We start from the raw sequence: 24972 nt of genomic DNA, 5'->3' as shown, positions 1-24972 counted from the left end.
CCTTTACTAGTACTTAATCTTACCCCCCTCATCCCACCCCCACGATCCTCAACTCACTCGCAACATTCCTCACAAACACAAAGACAAGAATTTGTAATGCAATAGGTCTCGCATTAGTGAGGCTTTAAGCTATTTGCATTGTAAATGACAATGCCTTTTATTTATGTTTGAAAAACCGAAACATAAATAAAAGGTATTGTCATTTACATTGCAAATAGCTAAAACTCGCATAAATGCGAGAGCTATTGCATTGCAGATGCTTGTGTTCAATTACTATCCCTATAAGCTGTGCACTATAGGAATGATCCAGAGTGGTTTCACCATGGTTTCACAGGGGAGGCTTTGTTTTCATTAATTAGGCTGAAAGTAAATTATAGCATAAGGGATGATCTTCTCACCATCCTAGATTACACTGACGCGCATGAGCATTACCGGCCTGACCGTATTCAGCACAGAAGCTTTGTCCTAGACAATACAGCATAGTTAGGGTGGTGAGTAACAGGCAGGGCACTTGCTTTCTGTCAGTCTTGTTTTTTTCAGCCCCACCCTGAACTGTTTCTGAACTGCTATGTGTTGTGCAACTGTTTCTCCGTAGACATGCTTCTGGAGCATGAAGGAGCCTTTGGGTGGATATCTCTGCCATGGATAGAATTGCAGTATATATTTCAGTTGGCAGTGATTTGCTTTTCAGTTTTACTATTAGAAGTGTTGTGCTTGAAAAGCACAGACAAAATTGCCTAATGAGTTCGGCTGAAAATTATTTTTAGCCATGCATTTTCAGCTATCAGCTTGAACCCTTGGAGCGCGTCCACACTGCATTAGCATAAACAGATCCGACCCTTCACGGTCTCTTGCTTTACATTTGGCACAGCTATCTTCATCTTGCCTCAAAAAACATTGTTAAGGGCTTTCTAACAAGGATGTAGGTCCAGCAGCTAATAGCAATGACACTGAGTGCCTGCGGTGGGCTCAGGCGAGAGATTTGTGTGCTTGGATGGGCTCGCGATATCTGGACTTAACTATATCACCATTGCAATATATCGGGACACGGTGCATCTTATCTCTGGAGGGCTATACCTTCCGGCAGGTACTTAAGTGTCTTCCGTTGTCAACTTTAGAATACTTGATGATAGTTAATTGAATAGGAAGCAAGCACCTAGAAGAAATGTCTTGCTGAACAAGGTGCCTGCTTTGCTGAGTTAGCAATTTTAGGCCACAGGATATTCCTTACCATATTTATACATAATATTTTGAAGGTGTTCTGTACGTATTAACCATCTTTAGTCCCAAAGGTAACATTTAGCAAAGCAATGCTCATTAACTTTGTGTAATTGTTTTTTTTGTCATCATCTGTGATGTCATATGAAGTCACAAATCGCATATTGATGAGGTTTAAAGATTCATAGCATTTTGGAGCCTTGGATTTCTTTTTACACTGTACTGTTAATGTCTCGTAAGATTTTGAGTTTTAGGAATCTGGTCATGCTTATCAGATCTCAAAGACAAGATCCATTGACCTGTCCCAAATAGGGTCTGTTGACTCTGTACTTAAGCAATAGGCATATGTTGCTGTATATTTTCTAAGATGATAAAACAATAAGAACCAAATATTGACAAAAGTATTTGGGTAAGTTCTTGTATTGTGCCACCGTGCACACAAACACCTAAAATCTATGCACGTATTGATATAAATGACTTATACATGCACACAGGCAGATGGGGTAACATGCCTACAGGCATCCTTATATACTCATACCACATGTACTTTCATTAGTTCACAAAGGCCAACAGACATACAGACCCATAACACACAGGCTAACAGATAATCAGGTATACATGAGAACAAACAATGAGTCCTACATGCATCTTCATAACCACATGCAACATTTTTTCTAAGACTGCCAGCAATGAAAATTGCGGCTGTAACATTATAATGTGCTTTGGCTAAACTCCATTCCTGATGCATGACATTTCCATTCTTATTTCATGTAGCAGTCAATGAAAAAGCCTAAAATTCTTGAGACCATATTATTTTCATAGTCCCAAACCTTAAAATAAGGTAATTTGAGGACTCAGTACATGTGTGTCAAATAGCCAAAATCTGATCTAATTGAAAAGACAGTCCATTAAACTTTCATACCTACCTTAGAATGGACGTGAATAACTTCCTTTGATTCTGGGTCCAGTATTGGTAGGGGCAGTGTTTTTTTGCTTGAGGAGGGAAAGGCTCCGCAATGGGCACTTTGGGCAGATGTGGCTGGTGAACATGAAAAATGGCGGGACACTAAAGGCAGCCTTAAACTATGCAGTTAGTGAACTTTGAAAACAGTTCTGTATAAATACCTGCTACAAACCTCACTGAGTGAGGAAAACAAAGTACTGCAAGATCTCCCTGGGTGGCAAAGGGTCTTCTCCATATGAAAATGTTTTAAAAAGTGGCCAAAATATGCATGTTATTAGCAGAGTTTTCATATTGATGGACTGTCTGGCCATCTGTGGTGAGCTGCTGGCTTTATTCACGTGTTTGTCAAGCAACCCTTGTTGAATTAATTCTGGGGAGAAGTTAAATCAAGGGTAGAAATGATAATGCATGTCATCTTCAAATTGCCACTGGTAGCCATCATTGTCTGTGATTTATCACATCTCAACAAGCTAGACAAAAATGCTGTGCTCTGGACCTCGCAATCCTTAGACCGTAGCTCTGCAATATGTTAACCTAGAGCAATACCCCGATCCTATATGAGATATTTTAACCTCAGTTATACACTGAGGTTGGGTAGATGAACAACACTCAGCTCCATAATAATTAATATGTTTAAACATGTAAAATGTTTTTGCTAACAAGAACTTGGATACTGTGCAATCTGCCATTACACCTGTAATCACAAGGACTAACCACTCATATAAACCATATGTAATTGAACACTGAAGTTGCCACGAAAGACAAATCTGGAACTGTTGTGAATTTCCAAAGTCAAACTCAATTTTGAGAACATTAAGGTACCATACCTGTCATTGGTCCTCATTCAGCATGTCATTATCTTTCACAGAACTTCTGAAAGTGTCATTTCATCCAAACAATGACTTTGCTATAACATCAGGCGACAAGAGTCTGCTACTAGCGACACGATATCTACATTTGAATGTTTGACAGTATACGTGTCAGATAAACATGTAGTCTGAGTTGACATATTTCCATCATGCAGGTTCAGACCGGTTATATCTCAGGTTATTGGAAAGTCCCCCAATGTAGGCTAAAAGTCAGTGGTCAACCCCATATCAACCCCTTGGATTGACCACTGAATTCAAGAGGCCCTTTCCACCAGGTTATCACGGGAGGTCATGCCAGGCTACCGTAGCATCCACTGCAATGATCAGGTGTGCAGTGCACTGAGCCCCAATAAACTCTAGGGGCTAGCTATTCTATACTGTCATAGTATAACGCATAGAAGTAGCTTTGGGGTTGGAACATTCTAAATATGTTCGAACTGTTCATTTTATTTTTGCTGCTAGCAACACGCATAACTGCTGTTTTAATTGTTTAAATATGGTTATTACCCATGTTCTAAGTAAGAGGATAAGACTGTTGAAATAAATAATTTTGGATACATATATTGCCTTTTCTTAGTGCAGTTCTTGAATGTGCTAATCTAAGAACGAAATTGGGTTTGTTCTACTGCATCTCTGAATCCTTACGGGACTGTTCGTAACCCGGAAAGCATGACACCACACCAGCAGAAATGCTCAGTGGTTATAGAGCTACAGTTATCTGGACTTTCCAGCTCAAGCGATGGTGCACTAAACTCCGCCCCGGCTCCTGTGGGTAGGGAATCCAAACCTAGTCGACCAGTGTCGGATGTCTAGGATACGCAACAGAACTAGTGTAAATCAGTCTTGAACCATTCAGGATGCTCAGTAGATTGGGCTGTCAAGTTTCCTTCCTGCATTTCTCTTGCATCATGTACTGTGAGGCACTTTACTTGCCTTTTACTCAAATAATATCGTTCACCGCCTGACAACATGAATAATGATTTACCTTCCCAAGTTGAAGGAGATCCAGTCAGTTTGTTGAATACTGGGCATGCAAGCAGTGCCAAAGATGTACAACAAAACTACAGAAAATAAAAAATATTATTTGGGGCCAGCTAACCCATTTATTAGAAGGAATACTAAGAAGCAACTTCAAAAATCTGCATAAAACATAATGTCAAATGTCAAAATGTAAAAATAAAATACAATCACTGTTTCAAGCATCACTTGTGTAATTGAATCCCATTTTATTCTAGATTGTATACATTTATGACGTTATGTTTTATATTTTTGATAGAAAGTTTAAAACTGGTGAAAATGCACCCCGCTTCAATTCAAGCACACAGAAGAGCTGCATTCTTTAATTTTAGCATTCATAAGAAGTCCTGTTCTTATTTGACATTCCCTTCCATTTGCCATCTCTTGCATTTACATAGCTATTCCCATAGACTCTTCTGTTCATATTCAGCATGGCATAACTTGATCAGAACCATTCTGTTACAAGCTGTTGTGTTGTCAATATTCACATCTCTTCTTTATATATTTCATGTCATTTGTAAACTGGACCACCCAAGGAAAATGTCATATTTGTTATTTTACTAATCTTGACACACATTTTTAGATCTGGGTTTTGAAAGTGCAGCTATTTAAATAGGACTGGTATTTTCCACTTGCATTGAGTGGGCTTTGGGTCCAACCTTGACTTGAGACTGTCAATCACATCTTGGTTCAGCCTATTGGCGTATTTCTCTCTTCTTTATTGCCACTCACTATTTGGGTGTATCCTTCTTCTTCCAATGGAGTGCATGCTTTGTAATGCTTACGGGACTATTTTACATCACCATGACTTATCCTCCGTTATCTCCTCATTGGTAATACATGCACAGATGCACATTTGTTCTTTAACCCCAGACATGCATTTAAGCAGTGGTGGCTCCTCTGCTAAGCCCGAGGAGTGTCACCCCACTGATTTTAAGCAGTGTAACTAAAGGAAAAATAAAATGATAACAACTCAATGCTGTTATCATTTTATTAGTTCCTGTTGCTTTGCAGTCGGAACTGCTCTGCTCTCAGAGCAGGACGGGGAGGAGTGGTTTGCCCACTCAAAGTGTGCATGACTGTTTGACCGGCCCTCGTGGGCGAGCCAAACAGTCATGCACTCTGTCAGCCTGGGTGAAGAACATGCCCAGTCCTTGTCTGAGCAACAAACCACCGCGCTCAGACCACTCACAACGCTGCATTACAGCATTGTGATTGGTAAGGGAAGCCTGAGTGTTTCCTGCTTCCTGTTCCGGCCTGAGTCCAACCCGGAGGAGAGACAGAGAGACGCAGCAATAAATTATGTTTTAAAATAAAACAAATTCTGTTTTTTTCTGGTTTGTCCTGCTCTAATCTACAGTGTTACACATTGCAATGTGACAAGCAGTCTACATGGCACAATGGCTTATATTAGGAAACTACCTGAAAACTTCGTTTTTGGGCTTAGTTAGGACCTTCAAGACGAGGAGGTGCTAAATAAAGGTCTGTGCCGTTCTGTAGTGGCATTTATTACAACATAGTGCTTACTACCCCCGACCAGCGTCAGTCTCTTATGTGAGATGCTGAATGAGAGACGAAAGCGTCTGCTTGCTCAAAAAGAGGAAATTCCATAAGATGCTAGTACTATAAAAGTAAAACTTTTTTCACAAGTTCACAAATGGCTGATATCCTGAGTTGCTCGATGTCATCCAGGATGCCTCGGTTAGTCCTGACTTATTTCCTTGTGTGTCAGCATACTTTTTTTTGTTTATATGCAGTCTGCACACTCCCTCCCCGCATCACGGCAACCCATGCTTCGTGAAGCAGGCGCCGTGTTGATGAAAGAAATCTGCATTTTCTCGGCCATTATAGCTGCCCCTTTTAATGAGACCCTGCAGCGAGGCCTCTCTGCACGGCCTGCACATTGCACCTTCAAAGCCTGCTAGACTGATCACTGTAGCGAACACCTTCTCATCGGCCTACACATAACTCGGTAATCAAGACTGCAGATCGTGATGACCTAGCTGCAACAAGTACGCATTCACAATCAAAAGCAACAACTACTTTAACTTTGAAAAGAAATGATTTTGCTTATTTGAGTGATTAGTGTAATTAAATTAAATGCGCGCTTTGCTCCCCGTTTATTCTACTTTCCTCTAAATACAATCATTTTGCTGTATTTATTTTAATAATAGTACATTGTGTAAATATATTCTGTAACATGTTTGCTTAGGAAATTAAGTAGAAATAAATAAAGGTGAGCACAAACAGCTGTAGTCACCTGTATTATAAACATCTCAGGCGTATTCTCTTTGCCTCTATCTGTGACTGCTGCATAACAGCCTGGATTACTTGGAGAGAGAATTCTGTTGAAGATATTGGTGCCCTGAATCTATGAAAACATGCATCATTCTAACAGTGTGCGAGTTTGAGAATCTTGGCTACGCTCTACAAGTTTTGCTTAAAGTTGTAGTAAAATAAACAACTATTTTTAACTGAGTTTGGTGTGTCCAGCTGTGAAACGGGCTTTCTTTGGGCAAGGAGCATCTTTGATAGCACTTCCAACTCTGTCACTGTACGAAGCACTAGCAAAGGAGCTCATCGGACTGTACTGCGCCATATTCGCATGGCGATTGGGCATGTGCAGGCACGTGCTGTTGTACTGCATTACACCGACATATACTCTATCATATTTTGTTGCCAATCTCTTTTTCATATGCAATGGCATATCTTTCAATGCTAATGTTTAACCATAACTGTGTAAGCGTATGTACATAATATAAAATCCTTAAATCAGCATTGCTATAACAGTACAGCTGTAAACAATCTGAAAATCTTAATTTCGAACATTTACCAGAATTTACATTTCCTAATATGTGAGCCAGCCTACTTTGCAGTAATATGCAATAATGTGCTGCCTGGATAATTACTTATAAGGTCCCAAAGGCGAGACCGATTGCATTGCAAATGTCTGTTTCTGTTGGTTGTAGGTGTTCTTTTCTGTGTTTGTTTCTTATCAGTATCCCGTAGCCCAAGTACATGTTCTCATTCACCTGCTTTGATAGGAACTTCTTCTATTTGCTTAAGACTGCACAGCATTTTTTTCAGCTGGATGCATTTAAAGTGTGCCTTCTGAAAGTTCTTTTTTTCTTCTTCTTCCGATGCCTTTTATTTATACTGTTTGAGTTAGCACGTATTTGAAGCGTACTTGTGAGCTGAGGCCAAGACTCAAACCTGGCTTTCCAGCTCCAAGGTCAGCAGTTCTGACCCTTACGTCACATCCTCTGTCCTGCCTCTTCTCTCTATTTTCATTATCTGCTCCAGGCTTCCTCCTGAATGCAAACACATGCATTCCAGATACCTTGAGTTTAGTTTGAATATCGCTATGTTTCTTTAACAGCATGAGTAAAGGTAACACAGTTGAAATGTTGTGAAAACATTTTTGAACAGTTACTTATTTTACTTTTTTATTTCAACATACTTTGAGGTACATTTATGAAATGATTTGTTTTCAACACTAAAAGCGTAAAATGATTTGGTAAACTGTGCCCTTAGACTCGACTGGGTGTCAACGTGCAGTGGATGCGCATGTACTAGAGAAATAGCGCCCCTTTTGTTCCACATTTTAAAGGGAAATGTATCTTTCAGTTCAACAATGAGAAGAAGCTATACTGAAAGCCACTTCCTTCTAGCAGCAGAAAAGGAATTTGCACCTTTATTTCCTGATTACTGATGCAAATAGGATTGGGGCGGAAGAGGTGAAAGGCAGCTTGGAGAGAATGCACAGAATGACCACAAGTTTGCCTACAGTCAGCATCAGCATGGCAAAAACAAGATGGCTTTCAGAGTAAAACTTAATAGTGGGACTACTGGTCAAGTAGTTTCCGATGGTTCCAATATATGAATATTGAAATCATTTCTGAAGCTCTTTAAACACTGTAGATATTGTTATGATTATTATTGCTAAAGCATGGCATTTTTAGTCTTTAGTAATGTTATGAGACAATAAAAAATATGCTGCCTGCATCATTTTTTATTAAAATATATTTTGCTATAACTTACGGTAGAAAGGAAATATTATTCCTTAATATTCCAACGTAAGAGTTTTCAGCCGGAAAATCAAGACGCAAGCAAATTCTGGTATTAATTGACGTATGCCCCCTGCTTGCTTGATGCATTCAAGGCAATGCAGACCAGAGGCAGAGATTCAGGAATATATTGGAGAACTTTGAATGGCAAAGCTTTAAGTGGATTTTGACGTATTTGGTCTGTAGTGAACATTTCTCCCGCCACAATTTGGACACGTGTGCCATGTAGCGCTGCCTCATGCTTTCACGCAATTGATTGTGTTCTACCGGCAGACATATATCAGATTGGCCTCGCGTGCAAATATTTTTGCTTCAAAAATAGGGCTCACTCGTTTATATGACAATAAAAAGGGAACAGGGCATCTGAAAGTCTGCCCTCCTCCCACTCTCGCATGTGTTACTTCTGTATGGTGCTGCAAAATTGTAATTGATGCTTTTTTTTAATCGGAGAGTGTAGGAGAGTAGGAACTGCCTCTTATGTTGCCCCCACTTTATTTCTGATGTTTACACTGGTTTCTGGATTAAGTCTGGCTGGGACCCTGCTAATCAGGGCCCCAGCCTCTCTGTTCTCTCTAATCAACTTGGACTGCATATTAGGTGCACTAGTGATTGGAGACTGTGGTACCTTATGAGCCCCTAGTATATGGTACCTTAGGTACCAAGGGCAGAGGTACTTAACAGGCCTACCAGTGGCTGAAGTATGTATTATGACACCCCTGGGAAGCGGTATAAATCTGATACCACAGGCCTGCTACTGCAGCCTGGGTGAGGTAGTGTTAGCACTCCTCACTGGGATATAGGTTCACTATATCTCTCCCTGCACACACATTTAAACCTATCAGTCACCCCTAAGGCAGGCCCTATCAATCCTGAGGGCAGGGTGCTTGGTTTCCATGTGAGAGGGTGCCTCTGCCTGAGCAGAGCCCCTCTGCAGCTCTCAGAGTCTATTCTCTGGGGCTGTTTGTGAATGAGGTCAAACCATATACTCTTAAGTGCATTATAACCTCGCGGTAAATGCTAACTTTGGAATGGCTGCATCAAAACATGTTGTGTTTGGTGTCAAACGCTATGGAATCATACCCCCACACCAGTAACTGGTGTGGGAGTATGATCCCACCCTTCTGGAGGGATAGACATGTACCTACTGTGGAAACACAGTAGAATCCTGAAGAGCCCTGGCATCACAAAATGGATGCCACCAGTCACAGACACTGGGCTGCCCTCCTGCTGATGACTGAAACACGCAGTGGAGGAAGTCCAACAATAGGTATCCTGTCACAGGGAGGTGTGACCACCTCCCAGACAGGGTTTAGTGTATTGGGGCTGGGTGGGTGCACTCTTAGAGTGTTTTGAAGTCCTGCACTGGGGGTAGCAGTAGGCTCCCCTGTGCATACACCAGTTCAAACCGGCTCAGGGGCTACCTGCCCCTGCTCTGGCGCGAAACTGTAGCCACCCACTCCCCTGACCCTCCCATAGGTGGGGTCATAGAGCTAGTCCCTCCCTTCCTTCCATCTTAAGTTAGGGAACCCTTGGCATTGCAAACTAGATATCCCTGGATGACTCTCTCTTCGATGTTCCACTACCTCTGGAAGACTGAAGAATCTCCCTTGGAGTCAAGGAGTGACTCCCCTGCTTGGCAGGCACCAAATCTTGCAATCAACGGTCGCAAACTTTCCCGCTCCCGCCGGAGTTCGAAGTCCCTGCATCCCAGGAAGAGGATTTCCTGACTTCTCCAAGGCCATCGTGAGTCCCCAGCGACGCTGAGGCAAGTGGACCCCACGAGTGACGAGTGCAACCCCTTCACGACGTTCTACGAACTTGTGCATTGGACCACGTGCGGTCCAAGCCTCCAGCAGGATTTCCACAAAGATCAGAGGCCTACCCTGTCCCGAGTGACCGTGGGCCCCTGTTGAGTGAATCCTCCCGAGGCGTCTTCGCGATCCCTTGCCAGTTGGCTTGTGGGCCCCCAGAAAACTTTTCTACAGTTCCAAAGGGCTCCCCTGGTTGCTCCAGGCCTGCCCTGACTTACCCTCGCTGGGTGAGTCCCTCAGACCTTGCTGGTCTGCACCACTGAGTTTTTACACTTTCCACAAGACTTGCTGTTACCAAGGTTTGTTGGCTCCAATCTCGTCACCGACACCACAGTAAGCTGCAGAATTCGTGGGACTTCGTGGGACACGCCGAATCCAGCTCCTGGCCGTTGTCGAAGCCTCCTGGACCTCGTGGCTGAAGAGTCAAGACACCCGTGGATCACCTGAAATCACCCGACGACTGTGGGCATCCATCTTCCTTTCCCCGGGTCACTGCCAAGTGACTTTGAACACTGTCCCCTCTGCTTTCAGGTCTTCCTTCTTCTGAATCCAGCCTTGGATTCCACCGGACACTTCTCCTGTCTTCACACGCAGCAAGTTTTCTTTGGCTCCCATTGAAAACGACGCCGCGACCCGACACCAAAAGACACCCATGCACCCGGCTTCCCTGGGTGAGGTAACTCCAGCACTACAGTGCTCCTGTGGGTGTTGGCTCTAGAACTACTTACCCTGCAAGAGACTTGCTTGTAGACTCTCCCGAAGTATCCTTAAACTCTAAATTTCCAATCGCGACTTGCTCCATTGAAGTCAAATGGGATCCGCTGCTGTGTTCTCACACTGCATGCGTCTCCCGTGGGTCCTTTACTTACCTGCCTTGGGTGGATTAGTGAGGCCCCAGCGCTTCTGAAGGCTCTAGGCCTAGTCCCCTCGCAAGTCGTTATCTCGAAGTCTCTTTTTTAGTATATGGTCTGGTATGCCCCTAGGGCCCCAGCCATATTTGTGCTTAACTTATTGTGAAATGTTGATTTGTGCATATGTTTCTGACTTCAAATCTCAAAGAGATTAACAGAGAGTTGTTAGTAATAAATACATATATATTTTATATATATACACCTGTGTGGTGTCCTTTCTTTTAGTGATTCAAGAGATTATAAGGTAAAACAAGCTGCTTTACATTCCTCTAAAGACTTAGCCTGAAGGCTGCTCTCCACAGCTACCACTAGGATAGCTTTCTTGAAAGGTTGTCTTAAACCTACTACCATAAGAGTCGAATTGTACTGGTACAAGGTGTCCACTTTAAGTAGTGAACAGCATATACCAGGCCAACTTCTCACAGAGAGCCTCTTGCATTTTCAGTACAGATCTATCACACCATCCTCCCTCTGCACCTCATAATGCCTATGACTTGTGGACGATTCAATGCGCTGCATGCTTTTAGCAATCATCTCTGCGTCTTCTAAACTGCGCAAAGCTCATCCAGTGCTCACCACAACCTGGCTTGCAGCACCAGGACATGCAGCATCGTGAAAGAGACATGGGCTTATCTGCAGAGCAGCCGACTTTGGTACTGCGGGACTCGGTTTTGAGTCCAGGCTTTGACTCTATTACATTCTGTGATTCAAAGAAAATGTCTTAATTTCGTTGTTCCTGAAAAAGTCTGAACTTGAGTAATGGAACCTGATGCTCATGTAAAGCACAATAATGCATTCGGACCACATTTGCACTATGTAAACAAAAAGGGTCTGTCAACTCTTCTCATTACAGATTTGCAGTGAGTTCTTAATTTGGGACCAAGGAGAGCTCCATCCGTGTTCCCTCATGTACACTAGCAGCGCCCCCTGCTAGTCTTCTGTTGCAGTAAGGCTGCCAATTTTATCTGAATCCAAATCTTCTGAACCCAGACCTTCTGAGCCCCTGCTACTCTAGTACAGAGAGCACTCTGCCAATGCCCATGAACAGCAAGCTGTTTTGATGGCCAGAAGGTAACCTTGGGGCTGGAGCTTGGATTCTTATGGCACCAGAAGCAATTATATGTGTTGCCGCCCCTCTGTCACCATAGATAGTACTTCCCCATTTAACAAATCTTCCCACCTTATAATACCACCAGTAACCGCATAATATATTGCCTTTCCCAAAAAACAAGCCATAACACTTGAACAGAGTTTCAGTAACGTTTATTGCACAACTATTCACCAATATATGCATATAGAAGTAATGTAGTACATCAGAAAGGTGTAATGGCAAGGAATGATTCAAAGAATATACTTGATGAGGGTGTAGTTGATGAGGCTGGTGAAGGGGTTTTGGAAACCTGACAATCAGAAAAATGGTTGGTGATGTAGAAGCTGTACCCTGCAAAGCATGTCTGGTTACCAGGGAAATATTCAAACTGGTAGATGGAATAGAGAGGCTCCAGATCCAACTGACAGTTCTCTGTACACCTGAATGTGATGAGATAGAATGCCTTTCCTTGTAAGGGAAGTCAGTACAACTAGGTGAAGGGAGGACTAGATCAAGAAGGGGGAAAGGGGAGGAGGCAAAGAATAACACGATTCAGTAGATAGATAAATATGCAATAAAAACATTCCAACACATATGCTATCGTCCACACTTCTCCTTAACATCCTTATAGAGCATGCCTAACAAAGTTTGCCGGCCCGACAAAATACCACACTAGTGTGAACAATAGCACTATACAACATGCCGATCTGATAAATCTGATCTAATCACCTCATGTTGCTTAGATTGTCTTAAACAGATTACCTCTTCAAAGGAGATGAATCAGGAGCACCTATAAGTAAGTAAATAAAAAAAAGGAGCACCTATAGACAGGGGCACCGTAATTTAATATTATCACCAAATGAATTTTGTATTCTCTGAAGAAAAGCTCAATAGAATATCCTTCAACGTGCATTTTTTAAAGCTAGCAAATCTATTGTAATATTAATTATTGCATTATGGCAAAACACTGTCATGGTGTTAACTGTATGGTAGTAGAGAAACTTCAAATGCTGATCCTAGGTTTTAATCTTATTTAGGTATGGGAATGGACTGTCCATTATTATTTTTGCTTTTCCTCGTGAATTGCTAAAATTGTCAGTTTTTCTGGTGTTATCATATTTTATGTATTTGTTACTAGGACACACACTGCACTTTCTTAATGACATCTGTGTCTTTGCTTTCAGATCATGTTTACTATCAAAGTCATTCGCAACATCGGGCATATGATTTTGATGAGCTGTCTGAAGTGTACTTTGGCATGAAGTGCTAAGGGTTTAGCAACCCCCTTATTGTTATGCTTTATTCTCCCACGAGTGATTCTCATTATTTTTTAGTAAACATATTCTCTTGATTAATTTTCTCTAATTCTCTAAACCTTCTTATGGGGTTACAATTTCCTCCAAGTTCTGTAAGTTTGACAGTGACGAACATGCTTTCTGCTGTGCCTGCGACCTGTGAACATCAGTGGCGGCTCCTCTGCTAAGGTGGAGTGTCGACCCAGAAGAAAATTAAATGATAATAATGCCAGGTTATTATAATTAAATTTTACCCTAGCGGATCTCCAGGTGTGGGGTGGGGGGGTGGCTGGGCTGCAGGCACGGCTGGCATTATTCGTGGGTGGGGGGGCAGAGGGTAGTGTGTGGAGGGTCGTGGGGGGAAGAGGGGGGTTTATTTAATACTTTATAAAGAAACTTACCTGTCTCTGGCTTTCCCGCATTTTCTCGGCACCTGCTTGTGCTCTTGCTTAGAGGTGCTGCCCCTGCTGGGCTGCCCAAAGAGCAGCGGAGGAGTGGTGGCACTCCGCAAGTGCGCATGACTACTTGGTTGGCCGTCTTGGGCCGGCCAAACAGTCCTGCGCACTGTGAATGTTCCATGCCAAACTGTAATACACAGCCTGGTAAGGAGCATGCCCAGCCTCCCATTCTCCGTCTGAGCACCGAGCCACAGGGCTCAGACCAGTCACAATGCTGCTAGCAGCAGCATTGTGATTGGCTAGAGGAGTCTGGAAGCCTGGGTCCTTCCTGTTCCTGCGTCGGCAAGAAGGCGGAGGAGAGGCTGCCGCCAGTAAGGTAATTTTTTTTATTTTTCCGTTTCTCTCTCTTGTTTTTAACCCCCACCACTGATTCCCGGTAACAGCCGCTTCTGGTGAACATTGCTTCCATATGTACCCGGAGACGTTTAAAGGCATGGGCAAAGTGGCCAATAGCCCAGGGCCCCAACTATCCAATAGTCACCCGGCAAAGTGATCTTTCTCTCAATCTTACTTCTGTGTATTTCTCTAGCTTAACCTTTAATCTATTATTCAATATTGTTAAGCAACATAGGGCTTTAATTAGCAAAACATTTACAATAAAATTCAAAGTTGGCTCAAAACGGGGCCCCCCGATTTGGGCCGACAGGGCTCTCAAAGTCCTTATGATGACATTGATTGCATCTGATGCCATTAACTCCCTCATTCACCTATATGCCTCCTGAGGGAGAGTTATCAACATTGTGGCTGATGTTCACTCTCCAATCTGTCTTGTGTATGGAAATCATCAGACATTTGGAATATTTCACAGGAAACGAAAGCAAGTGAAGACTGCTGGGGGCGTGGCCAGGCGGTGCAGCGTAATGGCCGCTTGATCGGCGAGCTCCGTCCTGAATTGTCTCCCCCGTGTCTATCCACCACATCTAGCCGAGACCCAAGCGCAGTTCTGTGAACTGGAGGGGACGCGGAACGGATTCCAGCTATCCCCACGCTGAACGGAGGTCGAGTTCTGAAGTTGTAGCCCTCATCAAGGAGGGGCCTTCGCTTCCGCCAGAGCCTGGACCTTGCGTATTTGAGGAGGCTGCACTAGAGGTGAGGGGAGGCGGCTGTGTCTTGGTGCCAGCCCGGTGCATCGTCAGGCACACCCGATAAAGAACCCCCCGCAGCGCGACGTCTCCCGGCGGTTCCCTCCCGCATACCGGAGTGTATGCTGATCGCGGGGGGAGCTACCCTGGGGGGCAAAGCTGCCAAAAAAAGCCTTGGGGTGCCTGGGAATTGTGGAGGAGGCTCGTTACCAGTCTTTGAATTCGTCACGGAGCAAGAGATCTTCCTGGAGCCAGCGTGGGGCTGTGGGAATAGTGCCCTGGATCGTGACCTCGCAGACCTATCTCCCCCCCACATACAATAGCTTAACGACTGGAGAGGCGGTGGGTCTCCTCTTGCCTTTCCCCCACCTCCTCCCCTGTGGGGGAACAGCTCGGATCGATTGCACGAGGTCTCCTTTGAGACAGAAAATCTTGGGGTGAGCAGGACTGGGGTGAACCGCGTAGAGCCTCTCGCTAGCGACTGACCCCTCCCCCTCCACTCTGGAATTTGTGGCCCCTTGTCACTGGTACTCTACAGGTCTAGCTATAATCGGTGTATCTGGGGAGAAGCAGCGCAAAGGATTGTATTGCCAGCGGTGCTCAGGACTTTCGATTTTGAGCAGGGAGGTGGCGGGAAGCAGCGCGAGAGCCACCAGCGCTACCCGGCCACGCCCCTAAGAACCGGATATAGCTGGCAGCTCGACGCGGGATGCGCGTGGGCGGCACCGGGCTAAGCCCTGGCAAAGGGCGGGCCGTCAGGGGCCGAGGAGGGCCGGGCTGGGCTACCCCCCTAACTTTCTGAAGTTCAGTAAGACGTTTTGGGACATTGTGTTAATGCCAACCCATTGTAGTTCTTTATTCCCTGGCAAGTGCATTGGTGTGTATGCCATTAAATGGCAGGGAAAGGGAAGCGAACAGGGGGGGTGCGACAGTGACTGGCACTTTAGATCAGTTCATAACTAGAGCTGTTTCGGTCCTAGAACACGAAATCGCTATTACTGAGCGGCGCCTTTCTACTGAACCAATGCATGCCAGACGCTCATCTATTGGCCCATTAGCATTTGTAAAATCCCCTATTAGGCCAGTAGGGCATGGTATTGGTGATTTGCTCCAGCATGGGGATACTGAGGCTAGTCCCATTATGTTATCGGATAGTATGAGGTCTACGGAGGCCTTCGGTGTGGCTGCCTCGGTAACCGAGGGTTCTTTAAGATCTGAAGTAGCCTATCCCCAGACAAGGGCTAGTAACAAAGTAATAAGATCTACTAATCCTAAGAGGAAAAGAGGAGGGGATACCCAAGGTGTGAGGCAGTCAAAAATCCCTAAAACTACGAAAAATACTTCCAAATTGCCTGGTGCTCTATTGCTTGATGACTGTCTGGTTCTGGGCGAGGAAAACAAACGTCTCTCTGACCAGCCTCAAACTGGTGAAACGATCTCCCAGATTGAGCAGGTGGTGCGATCATTAATACTCCCACTCCTAGAAAGGGTAAAACTGGTTAATGAAAGAATTGAACGCTTGGAACAAACGATCCTTGATAATTTTTGTTCATTAAAAAATGTTGTCAAATTAGCAACTACAGATGGAGCAAAACCTAATTCCATATCCTTTGACACATCTATGATTCCTGCACCCATTCCCATTGATGATCCTGTTGTGATAACCAAGGTCAGTCTAGGAACTGATCCTCAAAAGGTTCGGGCCAATGCCTACCAAATCAACCGAGGGGTAGGCCAAAAAAGTAATGTATCCGGGGGTAACACCAACAAGGAAAATAAGGGAGTGAGAGAAGACGTAAATCCAGAGATCCATGATAAATCTATTAAATCTCCCATGGTCCATATTCATCTTCCACCAGATTCTCTTCCTTACGTTGCCGTATTAACTGGTGTCCCCGAAATAAAAGGCGGCAAATCTGAATCCTACCAAGAACTTAAAAACAAAGTGACATTCTGGTTAAATAGGAACAGACCAATTCCCAACAACATGAACGGGAAGATCTTATTTGTTAGAAGGGTCAGTTGGGTGGGATCCAGACCAAAAGATGTTTTGGGTGACTCCATTATTGTCAACTTTAAAGGTAGGCGCATAGCTAGTTTTATCTGCGATTGTGCATTCCCTGGGGACTGGTCAGGGATTGGGGTGCACGACCTAAATTATTTTTATAATCTGGCCCCCAATCGAGATGGAAGAATTAGACAGGACTGGGTAGGGAGAGGAATAAATTCTGGGTTTACCATTCTCCCCCCTGATCACTACAATGGTTTGCGTAATCTAGATGACCTGGACTGACCGGTGATGGAAGGGCCGAATTTAATAGTCTCTAGGGATGCCACTGTAGCTGGAGATGTGCCCATGGGTGGAGCAGATGTAGTCCATCTGGCCTCACCAAGGACGCCTAACCTGAAAACGATCCCAAATTTAAATCTGAACAGGAAGAACCAGAGGCAACACGAAGTAAGCTCCAATCCTACCCATCAGGTTATAACGTCAGAATCAGGGGTAGGTACAATGATTTCTTGGAATGTTGCTGGCCTGAAGGTAAAAATGGATTCTCCTGAATGGGTTGATTTCATCGGTAACTTCGATGTCTGCCTTTTTCAGGAGACTTGGTCTTGCGAGCCACAGTTTTTGCCGGGATATTTGAACTTCCATGTTCCAGCAATTAAGGGCCCCAAAGGGCGCCCTATGGGTGGCCTAACAACCTGGGCTCGGCAGGATTTATTCCAGATGGTTAGTGAGATACCAACAGGGTCTCCTGACATCCAACTAGTCAGGTTATCCCTGGGCCCCTTGGGCGATCTGGATATCTATAATCTGTATCTTAGAGGGACCAATGGGATAAGGTCACAGGTCCTGGCCAATTCGGATTCCCTTATAGACAAGCACTCGAGTGAGAGGGGAGTGCTCGTTGCGGGGGATCTGAATGTAACTTTCAAACCCCTCCTGGATCCAGACTCTGAAAGGGGTCTTGATCCTGAGGAAGATCGGCTTTGGGGTATACCCGGCCTTGATCTTGAACCAATCAAAAGGTGGTCAGAGGCTGTAATCCAGGTAAATGCTCTCTGCTACGAGAAAGGACTGAGGGCATTGAATGGCAGGACGCCGGGGGACAAGACAGGAGTTAGTACATTCGACAATGGCCGCTCTAAAAGTAGGATCGATTATGTCCTCTGTAGCATGAAGCTATGGCAATTCGTCAAAGATATGGTGGTCGAATTAAGTGTTGAGAGCGACCATAATCCTATTTGTGTAACGCACTGGTGGTGGAGGAGTGCCCAAATAAAAGAAGAGGCGACAAAATTCGAGCCACCTGAAGTTGTCCCCTCTAATGATATGTGCAGACTCAAGTGGCGCGAGGTTAAGACTAACGAAAAGGTCATTGCTAATATTGACAATGAGTTAGCCAGAGTTATATTGGAACTTGAGGATGCTATGGCCACCGAGGAAGGTAGTGCACAAGCCACTGGACTACATGAAACCTTTTTTGAGGGAATACGTAGGCACTTCCTGAAACCAGCAAGAAAAGATAAAAAGGCTCCACTTAAGCGGTTACGATGGTATGATGGTGATTGCAGGAAAGCCAGAGTTGATCTGGCTGCAGCCCTTTCTAGCGGTCATAATGATCGTGTCCGAAAGGCTAGACAGACATATAAAAAATGTGTTGGGCAGGCTAAAAAGAAATGGGATGAGCTTTATTGGCAAGACTTGAAGGGAGCAAGCTATGCTAGGGACTCAAGATTATTCTGGAATGTTATTAAGTGGAATAGAGGTGGTCTGCCTGATGGACCTTCAAATCATGTCACCCAAGAGGGATGGTTAAAATATTTTAAACCCCAATATGCATGTAACTTTATACCCAATCCCATTAGGGAGATATCTTATGCTTTTTATTGCCAAGGTCCTTTTAGTACCGAAGATGCTTTAACGGCTTTGGGATCAGTAGCAAGTGGGCGAGCTCCGGGACCAGATGGGGTTCCATCTGATGTCTTTCTCCATAACAAAACTTGTTGGAGAAAGTACAACACACTAGTGGCCAATGCTGTGGCCGAAGGTGCCCCAGTCCCTAAATCATGGGGGGGTGCAGTTATAATTCCAGTGTTCAAGAAGGGAGATAAGGCACTACCAGGAAACTACAGACCTGATAGACACAATCCAGAAGATTATCGGCAGGATGGTTTTGAACCTGATATTAGAGTGGATTGAAGAAAACAAGATCCTGTCCCCTTTTCAAGCTGGTTTTCGTAAACTAACTAGTACAGTGGATCAGGTTTTTCGTTTTGTCCAACTCCACTGGAAGGTAGTCACCCTGGGTAAAGGCAGTCTCTATGTCGCTTTCGTGGACTTAAGAGCTGCCTTTGACCTAGTGCCCCACCTGCGGCTGTGGGCAGTGTTAGAAAAGCTAGGGCTCCCCATAGAAATCTTGATCCTGGTAATGAGGCTACATGAGTCTAATTTTGCCAAAATACAGTGGGGAGGCCCTGGCGATGTTACTTCTGAGTTCCCGGTAGAGCGTGGTGTGCGTCAAGGTTGTACCATGGCCCCCACGCTCTTTTCATTATCCATTAAAGGGATAGTAGAATGCATGCTTAACGTCAATACAGATGCCCCAAAGCTGGCTGGAGTTACAACTCCGATATTGATGTTTGCGGATGATACGCTTATCGTATCAAAAACACAGAGTGGTCTGCAAAGAGCTTTGCTAGTGTTTGAAGACTTTTGTCTTGGTCATGGTTTGGAGGTAAACGTGGCCAAAACTAAACTCATGGTTTTTAACCCACATCCAAGCTATAGAGGGAAAAAGTTTTTTATGAACGGGCAACCGCTAGAAATGGTTAATAACTTTGTCTACCTAGGTATGCATGTAACAAAAGATAATAAATGGAGTAAGCATATAGAGATGGCTGCCTTGAAATTTAGACAAATATCGGGAGCCTTATCTAGTGAGCATAAAAAATCTTTCACTAAACCAATAAAACCAGTGCTCTAAGTTTATGAGGCCAAGGCCCTAAGTTCTGTGTTGTATGGGGCTGAGCTATGGGGTTTTGACCAGCTAACTTCTCTAACGGTAGCTGAAAACACATTTTTCCGTAGTATAACTGGTCTCCCACAGAGTACACCTTTGGTACCTTTGAGATACGAACTAGGCAGGATGGCCATTATGGACATAGCTAAACTTCGTCCGGTTCTATACTGGAGGAGGCTTTGGACCACTCCGGAGCTCTCCCTTTACGCCAAAGGTCTCATGGATGTTATAAAATCTGACGTGTTCCATAAGATTGGATGGTTGAGGAACCTCCGTGAGGCCTTGATAGAATTGGGCTTGGAGGGGCTGTGGAGTGATCCAGCGGCTGCTCTGTTCCCTTCAAAGAGATCTTTGAGAATGACATATTGGGAACGTGTTGAATATCAAGTATGGAGTAGAGCAAATTCCTCCGGGATGACCGGATGGTATCTGGAGGCAAAAAGTGCACCCGCTCTAGAACCTTACTGGGACCTGATCACCAAACCTGGAGACAGGAAACTTTATTTTCAGCTTAGAGCTGGTTCTTTACCACTTGGGTCTCTCACAGGAAGATGGTCTAGTGTATGTGAGGTAACATGTCCTGCTTGTGGACTGCAATCAGAATCAATCGCCCACTTTCTGTTTGTTTGCCCTGCACTTGCTACCCCAAGACGCGCCTGGTTGTCTCCAATGTGTAAAACTCTAGGTACCAGGAGTAGTGCTGTTGCATTAAGAATCTTATGCACAAGCACTTTACCAATCATCTCTATAGCTCTAGCTAAATACTTGGGCTGGGCATGGTTTTTAAGGAAAAAAGCCTTTAAGTAAATACCTGAAGCACTCCTACGAAACTATATAAACGCTGGGACGTGGGTTCTTCCTCCTGTATTATGATATGAACCTTGTTTAATTGATATCTTTTTCTTGTTTTTTTTATATAGATCTTGTTGATCTTTAAATACTTAAATTTGAATCCTGTAGTCTTCTGACCTGTTTAATGCTTTTTAAAACTTTTTAAAGTATTTATTGATGGATTTCAAGCATTTTAATGGGCACTAGATGCCATATTTTGTTCTTTGTTTGTGTCTTTTATGATCTTTTAAAATCGAATAAAGACTATGATGATTGATTGAAAGCAAGTAAAGTGATGTGATCCCAGTGCCATGGTGTTGGAAAGCGTTGTCTTCTTGGCGTTTCCCTTTCAGATTTTGTTCTTCGGATTGGTTACCGATATTTCCTATAACTCTAAACCTCATATAATTCTTTTGCATTGACATGTACATGATGGGAATTGCCTACAGTGCACCATGTTATACAGTCTTGTCACAAATGGTTATTTGCAGGTGTTACAGTACAGTCGACAGCCAGAAAATATCACATGATTGTTCAAGAATTCCACCAAAATATGATTTGCTTGTCTATTCAGTTGATCGGTGTCGTTATCAAAATGTTTACTTGAAATACATGTTTAACAAGCAACACATTGGTTCCTAGTCAGTTCTCCTTGTCCTTATATCCCTCTTTCTACTTCTACATTTCTTTTTTAATCTTCATGTCTTCTTTTCATTTAGTCTTTTTTTTATTCAATCTTCCTTGCTGTAAACATTTCTTTATTTCCCTAAATAAAGAGATGACCATCTCTCTACTTTTTTATTTGTCTTTCTTACATCTGCTTCTTTTCCTTTTATGTTTATTTTCTTCTTCTCTTGTTCCTTTGTTGCTTCCTTGCAGTATAAATAATAATTCTTCAATGGTTTACAGTTACATATAATAAACTGTTCCATTACCACACAGGTTTGAAGATTTATGTATTTGCATTTTCTATCCATGATTTATTTTTCCTTTCTTCCATTCTTTTTCTTTTTATAAAAATATTGTACAGTTGTTTTATTACTCTAACACCTTCCGCCCTTGCCAAAATTCCACAATCTAATTGATTCCTATTTCTCCATCAGTTTTTGATTTGACCTGTTCTTGTTTTTAATTCAAAGGTTCAAGAATTCACAAGAACGTGCGAGAGGGAGAAGAAGAAGTAACGAAAGAAGAACTTCTAGGTATTTCTTCGGGTTTCATTTTCCTTGGCCTGCATCCTTTTCCATATTCATTTGCCAATATTTTCATGTTCCTCTAGAGGAGCAATTCCTAATCCTTTGACTTCTCTGGACCCCCACTTAATCATTATTGTTATCAGGGGAACCCCCACTGAATAATTATTGGAATTGCCCCCCCAAACCTCTTCCAGTGAAACATGACTGGAAGCATAACTCTGGCCTCTGCAAATTCGATGATTTGAATCTCAAAATAATAGACAAAAATGCAGAAACAATCGTTTTGTAGTATTCTTATGTAATGGTCTTAACCAAGCTTCTATGATCAAACCCTGGTGTTGAAGGGATTCTGTAGAATGTTGAGGGGTTGGAATTGTGAAGGAGATGAGTCAGTTGGAGAGCTGCCTGCGAGCATGCTGGGGTTACTCAACATTGTGTGAGCGTTGCTCAACAAACTATAATGGTTACACATCCAAGTGTGTACAAGCCTCATTATATTCATCAAACAAATACAAATGTTAAATTTTAATGGAAAGGGTGGAACTTTTCTAAATTCAATTGAGTACACCCACACTATATTCTGTTAGATGTACTTGCACTGTTCCCACAATCAATCTGAGGATACCAGTTTAATTTTTAGTGTCCAATTTCAAATTCCTTCACACTTACAGAAACTTTTAAAGTTTTCAGTTTTACATTTTGCTTCAGTCAGTCAGTAAACTTCATTCGGATTTGACAACCATAAAAGTAGCACAAGAATACAGAAAATAAAAAGATATAAACATATTCAATAATCATTAAACACATTATGCACTGACCATATCAAAAAATCTAAAAATGTATGTCCTCCTTCGGTTCGTCATATGTATATCAGACAGCTTACATTAAAAACAATCATTAAAATTTCCCATTAATAGCCTCAATTATTCAATCAATGTCTACGAAATCTATGTTCATATAAGTTACATTTAAAACTATAGCCATAAAAAACATTTAAAGCGCAAAGTGCCACCTGAAAGTGCAAACATTTGTAACCTATATATAAAATGTATGTCTTGTAAGGGAATTTTTTAGTGTAAAGCACAGTACAAAATATGATGATTAGTAATGTCCTTGCTAAGCTTCTTAATCGCACTGCAGCAAAGATAAAATTATAAATAATTTAACATAAATATTCAGTTTTGAGAAGCTGGAGTTAATATAGCGCTGGTCTACTTTTCCTAATGTTCAACACTCTTAATATGATTATAATGGTTACAATAGAAACTATGGCCATAAAAAACATTTAAAGTGCAAAGTGCCACCTGAAAGTACAAAAATCAATAACCTTTAAAAATTGTGTCTTGTAAGGGGATTTTTAGCATAAAGTGCAATACAGAATACAACAATTAATAATTTCCCTACTAACCTTCTTGATTGCACTGCGGCAGAGATACATTTATAAATCATTTGACACATATATTCTGTTTGGAGAAGCTGAAGGTGATATAATGCTGACCTGCATTTCCTAATATTCAACACCCTTAATAGTGGAATGATAACATCTCTTCGAGGTTTAGAGTATAACTAGCAGAAAAAAGGAAGTGCAGCATATACTGGGATGAGTTAGAGTCACATGGGCAGGGATCCAAGTGTGGGTCGCAGTACACTTTGCTGGGATAAGAGACCAGTAGATGAGCAAAACTAAATCTAAATCTAACAAGATGAAATCATTTAGAGTGATCAAAAGGGAACAAAAGTTATGGGTTTATTCGTTCACTACTAACCAGGGGTAGATAATCGACTACGTGCTTCTTACCCGACTCCAAACATTCCCTGTGCCCTGTTAAAACAGTTAAAGAATCCTGCTTTAGCTGCGATTTCGAGACGGTAGTAATACGTTGTGGATTGGTAAAACGATCTGCTCTAGCCATAAATTCAAACTGCTCTTTAATATAGCTAAGCCAAGGTATTTTATCAACATGATCCAAACGTAATCAGTCCTGTATTGTTGCTCGATTGAGAGCTGGCTCTTCATTTGACCAAATAGAGCGCCATGGCATAATTGGGGCACTTTGAATGTGATGTGTTAAAGGAGTCAGGCCTAGTTCCATATGACATAAAATACTCGGGAGGCTGGAAAGGACTGTCATTAGTCTTCTAAGAAAAGCATGTTCTGTTGTTTGCAGAGAGGAAACATTGCAAAAGCCCCAAACACTGGCATCAAACAAGATGACAGCGAAACACTCAGCAATATAGATGCTAACTATTGCATCAATGGGTTTCCTTGCAAACCTAAATAAAGCCTCAAGAGTTTTTTCAAAACTTATTTTCCTAACTGCAATAAGGGGATGTCAAGACCCTCTGTGGTCAAAAGCGACACCTAAATTAGAGAAGTTTGATACATGAAGTAGCTTATCATTATTGATAAAACAAGGTCTTAACTTAGAACGACTTTTCCCAACCACCATGACGTGTGACTTAGCTATATTAGGTTTTAGACCCAAGTTGCTCATAAAATCATTAAATCTGTTTAAAAGAAGTTGTATGCCCACACTAGTTCTTGAAATCAATACACAATCATCCATATATAACAATGCTGGAAGATTTCTAGGATCCACCCTTGGAACATCAGCCGCCCCCTCATTCAAATAACTCTTGAGATTGTTAATATATAGGCAGAACAAAAAAGGGCCTAACACGCACCCTTGTCTAACCCCCCAATTCATTTTGATCGATGCTGACAGTTCACCTTCTGCCTCATATCTAACTCTACCAGTCACATCATGATGCATCTGAGTTCAAAAATAAACCAATGGTGCATCTATGCCCATTCCCAACATCTTTTCCCAGAGTTTCCCTCTCACCACCCAGTCAAAAGCAGATGTCAAATCCATAAAACTTAAATGCAGAGTGCCATTTTTAGTCAGCGTGTATTTGCTTCTGACCAGGTGGAGATTGAGGCACTGCACGATGGTGCCCAAACCTCTCCTGAAACCGTATTGAATGTCTGAAATTTTCAGTTTTCCGGCTACCCATATTTCTAGATGATCAAGTATGACCCTGCCCATTAACTTACATGTGAAGTCAATCAATGAAATTGGGCAATAACATTTAGGGTTTGACCTGTTTCCCTTTCGGAAAATGGGAAGAATTA

The 24972-nt window shown here is 42.7% G+C and overlaps 1 protein-coding gene across 3 annotated transcripts in view; it reads left to right on the top strand.

Moving 5' to 3' along the window:
- The window catches only part of LOC146811632 (up-regulator of cell proliferation-like), a 221284-nt gene that overhangs the window by 59239 nt on the left and 137073 nt on the right, over positions 1-24972 (top strand). For all 3 annotated transcript variants that reach the window (XM_085618607.1, XM_085618606.1, XM_085618605.1), the window contains exon 3: positions 21780-21842. In XM_085618607.1, coding sequence (XP_085474733.1) covers positions 21780-21842 — 63 coding nt within the window. The remainder of the gene's footprint in view (positions 1-21779; positions 21843-24972) is intronic.

The sequence above is a fragment of the Triturus cristatus genome, chromosome 7 (genome assembly GCF_964204655.1).
Source record: "Triturus cristatus chromosome 7, aTriCri1.1, whole genome shotgun sequence".
In the NCBI taxonomy this organism is placed as follows: domain Eukaryota; kingdom Metazoa; phylum Chordata; class Amphibia; order Caudata; family Salamandridae; genus Triturus; species Triturus cristatus.
This window is presented reverse-complemented; position numbering and strand designations above follow the sequence as displayed.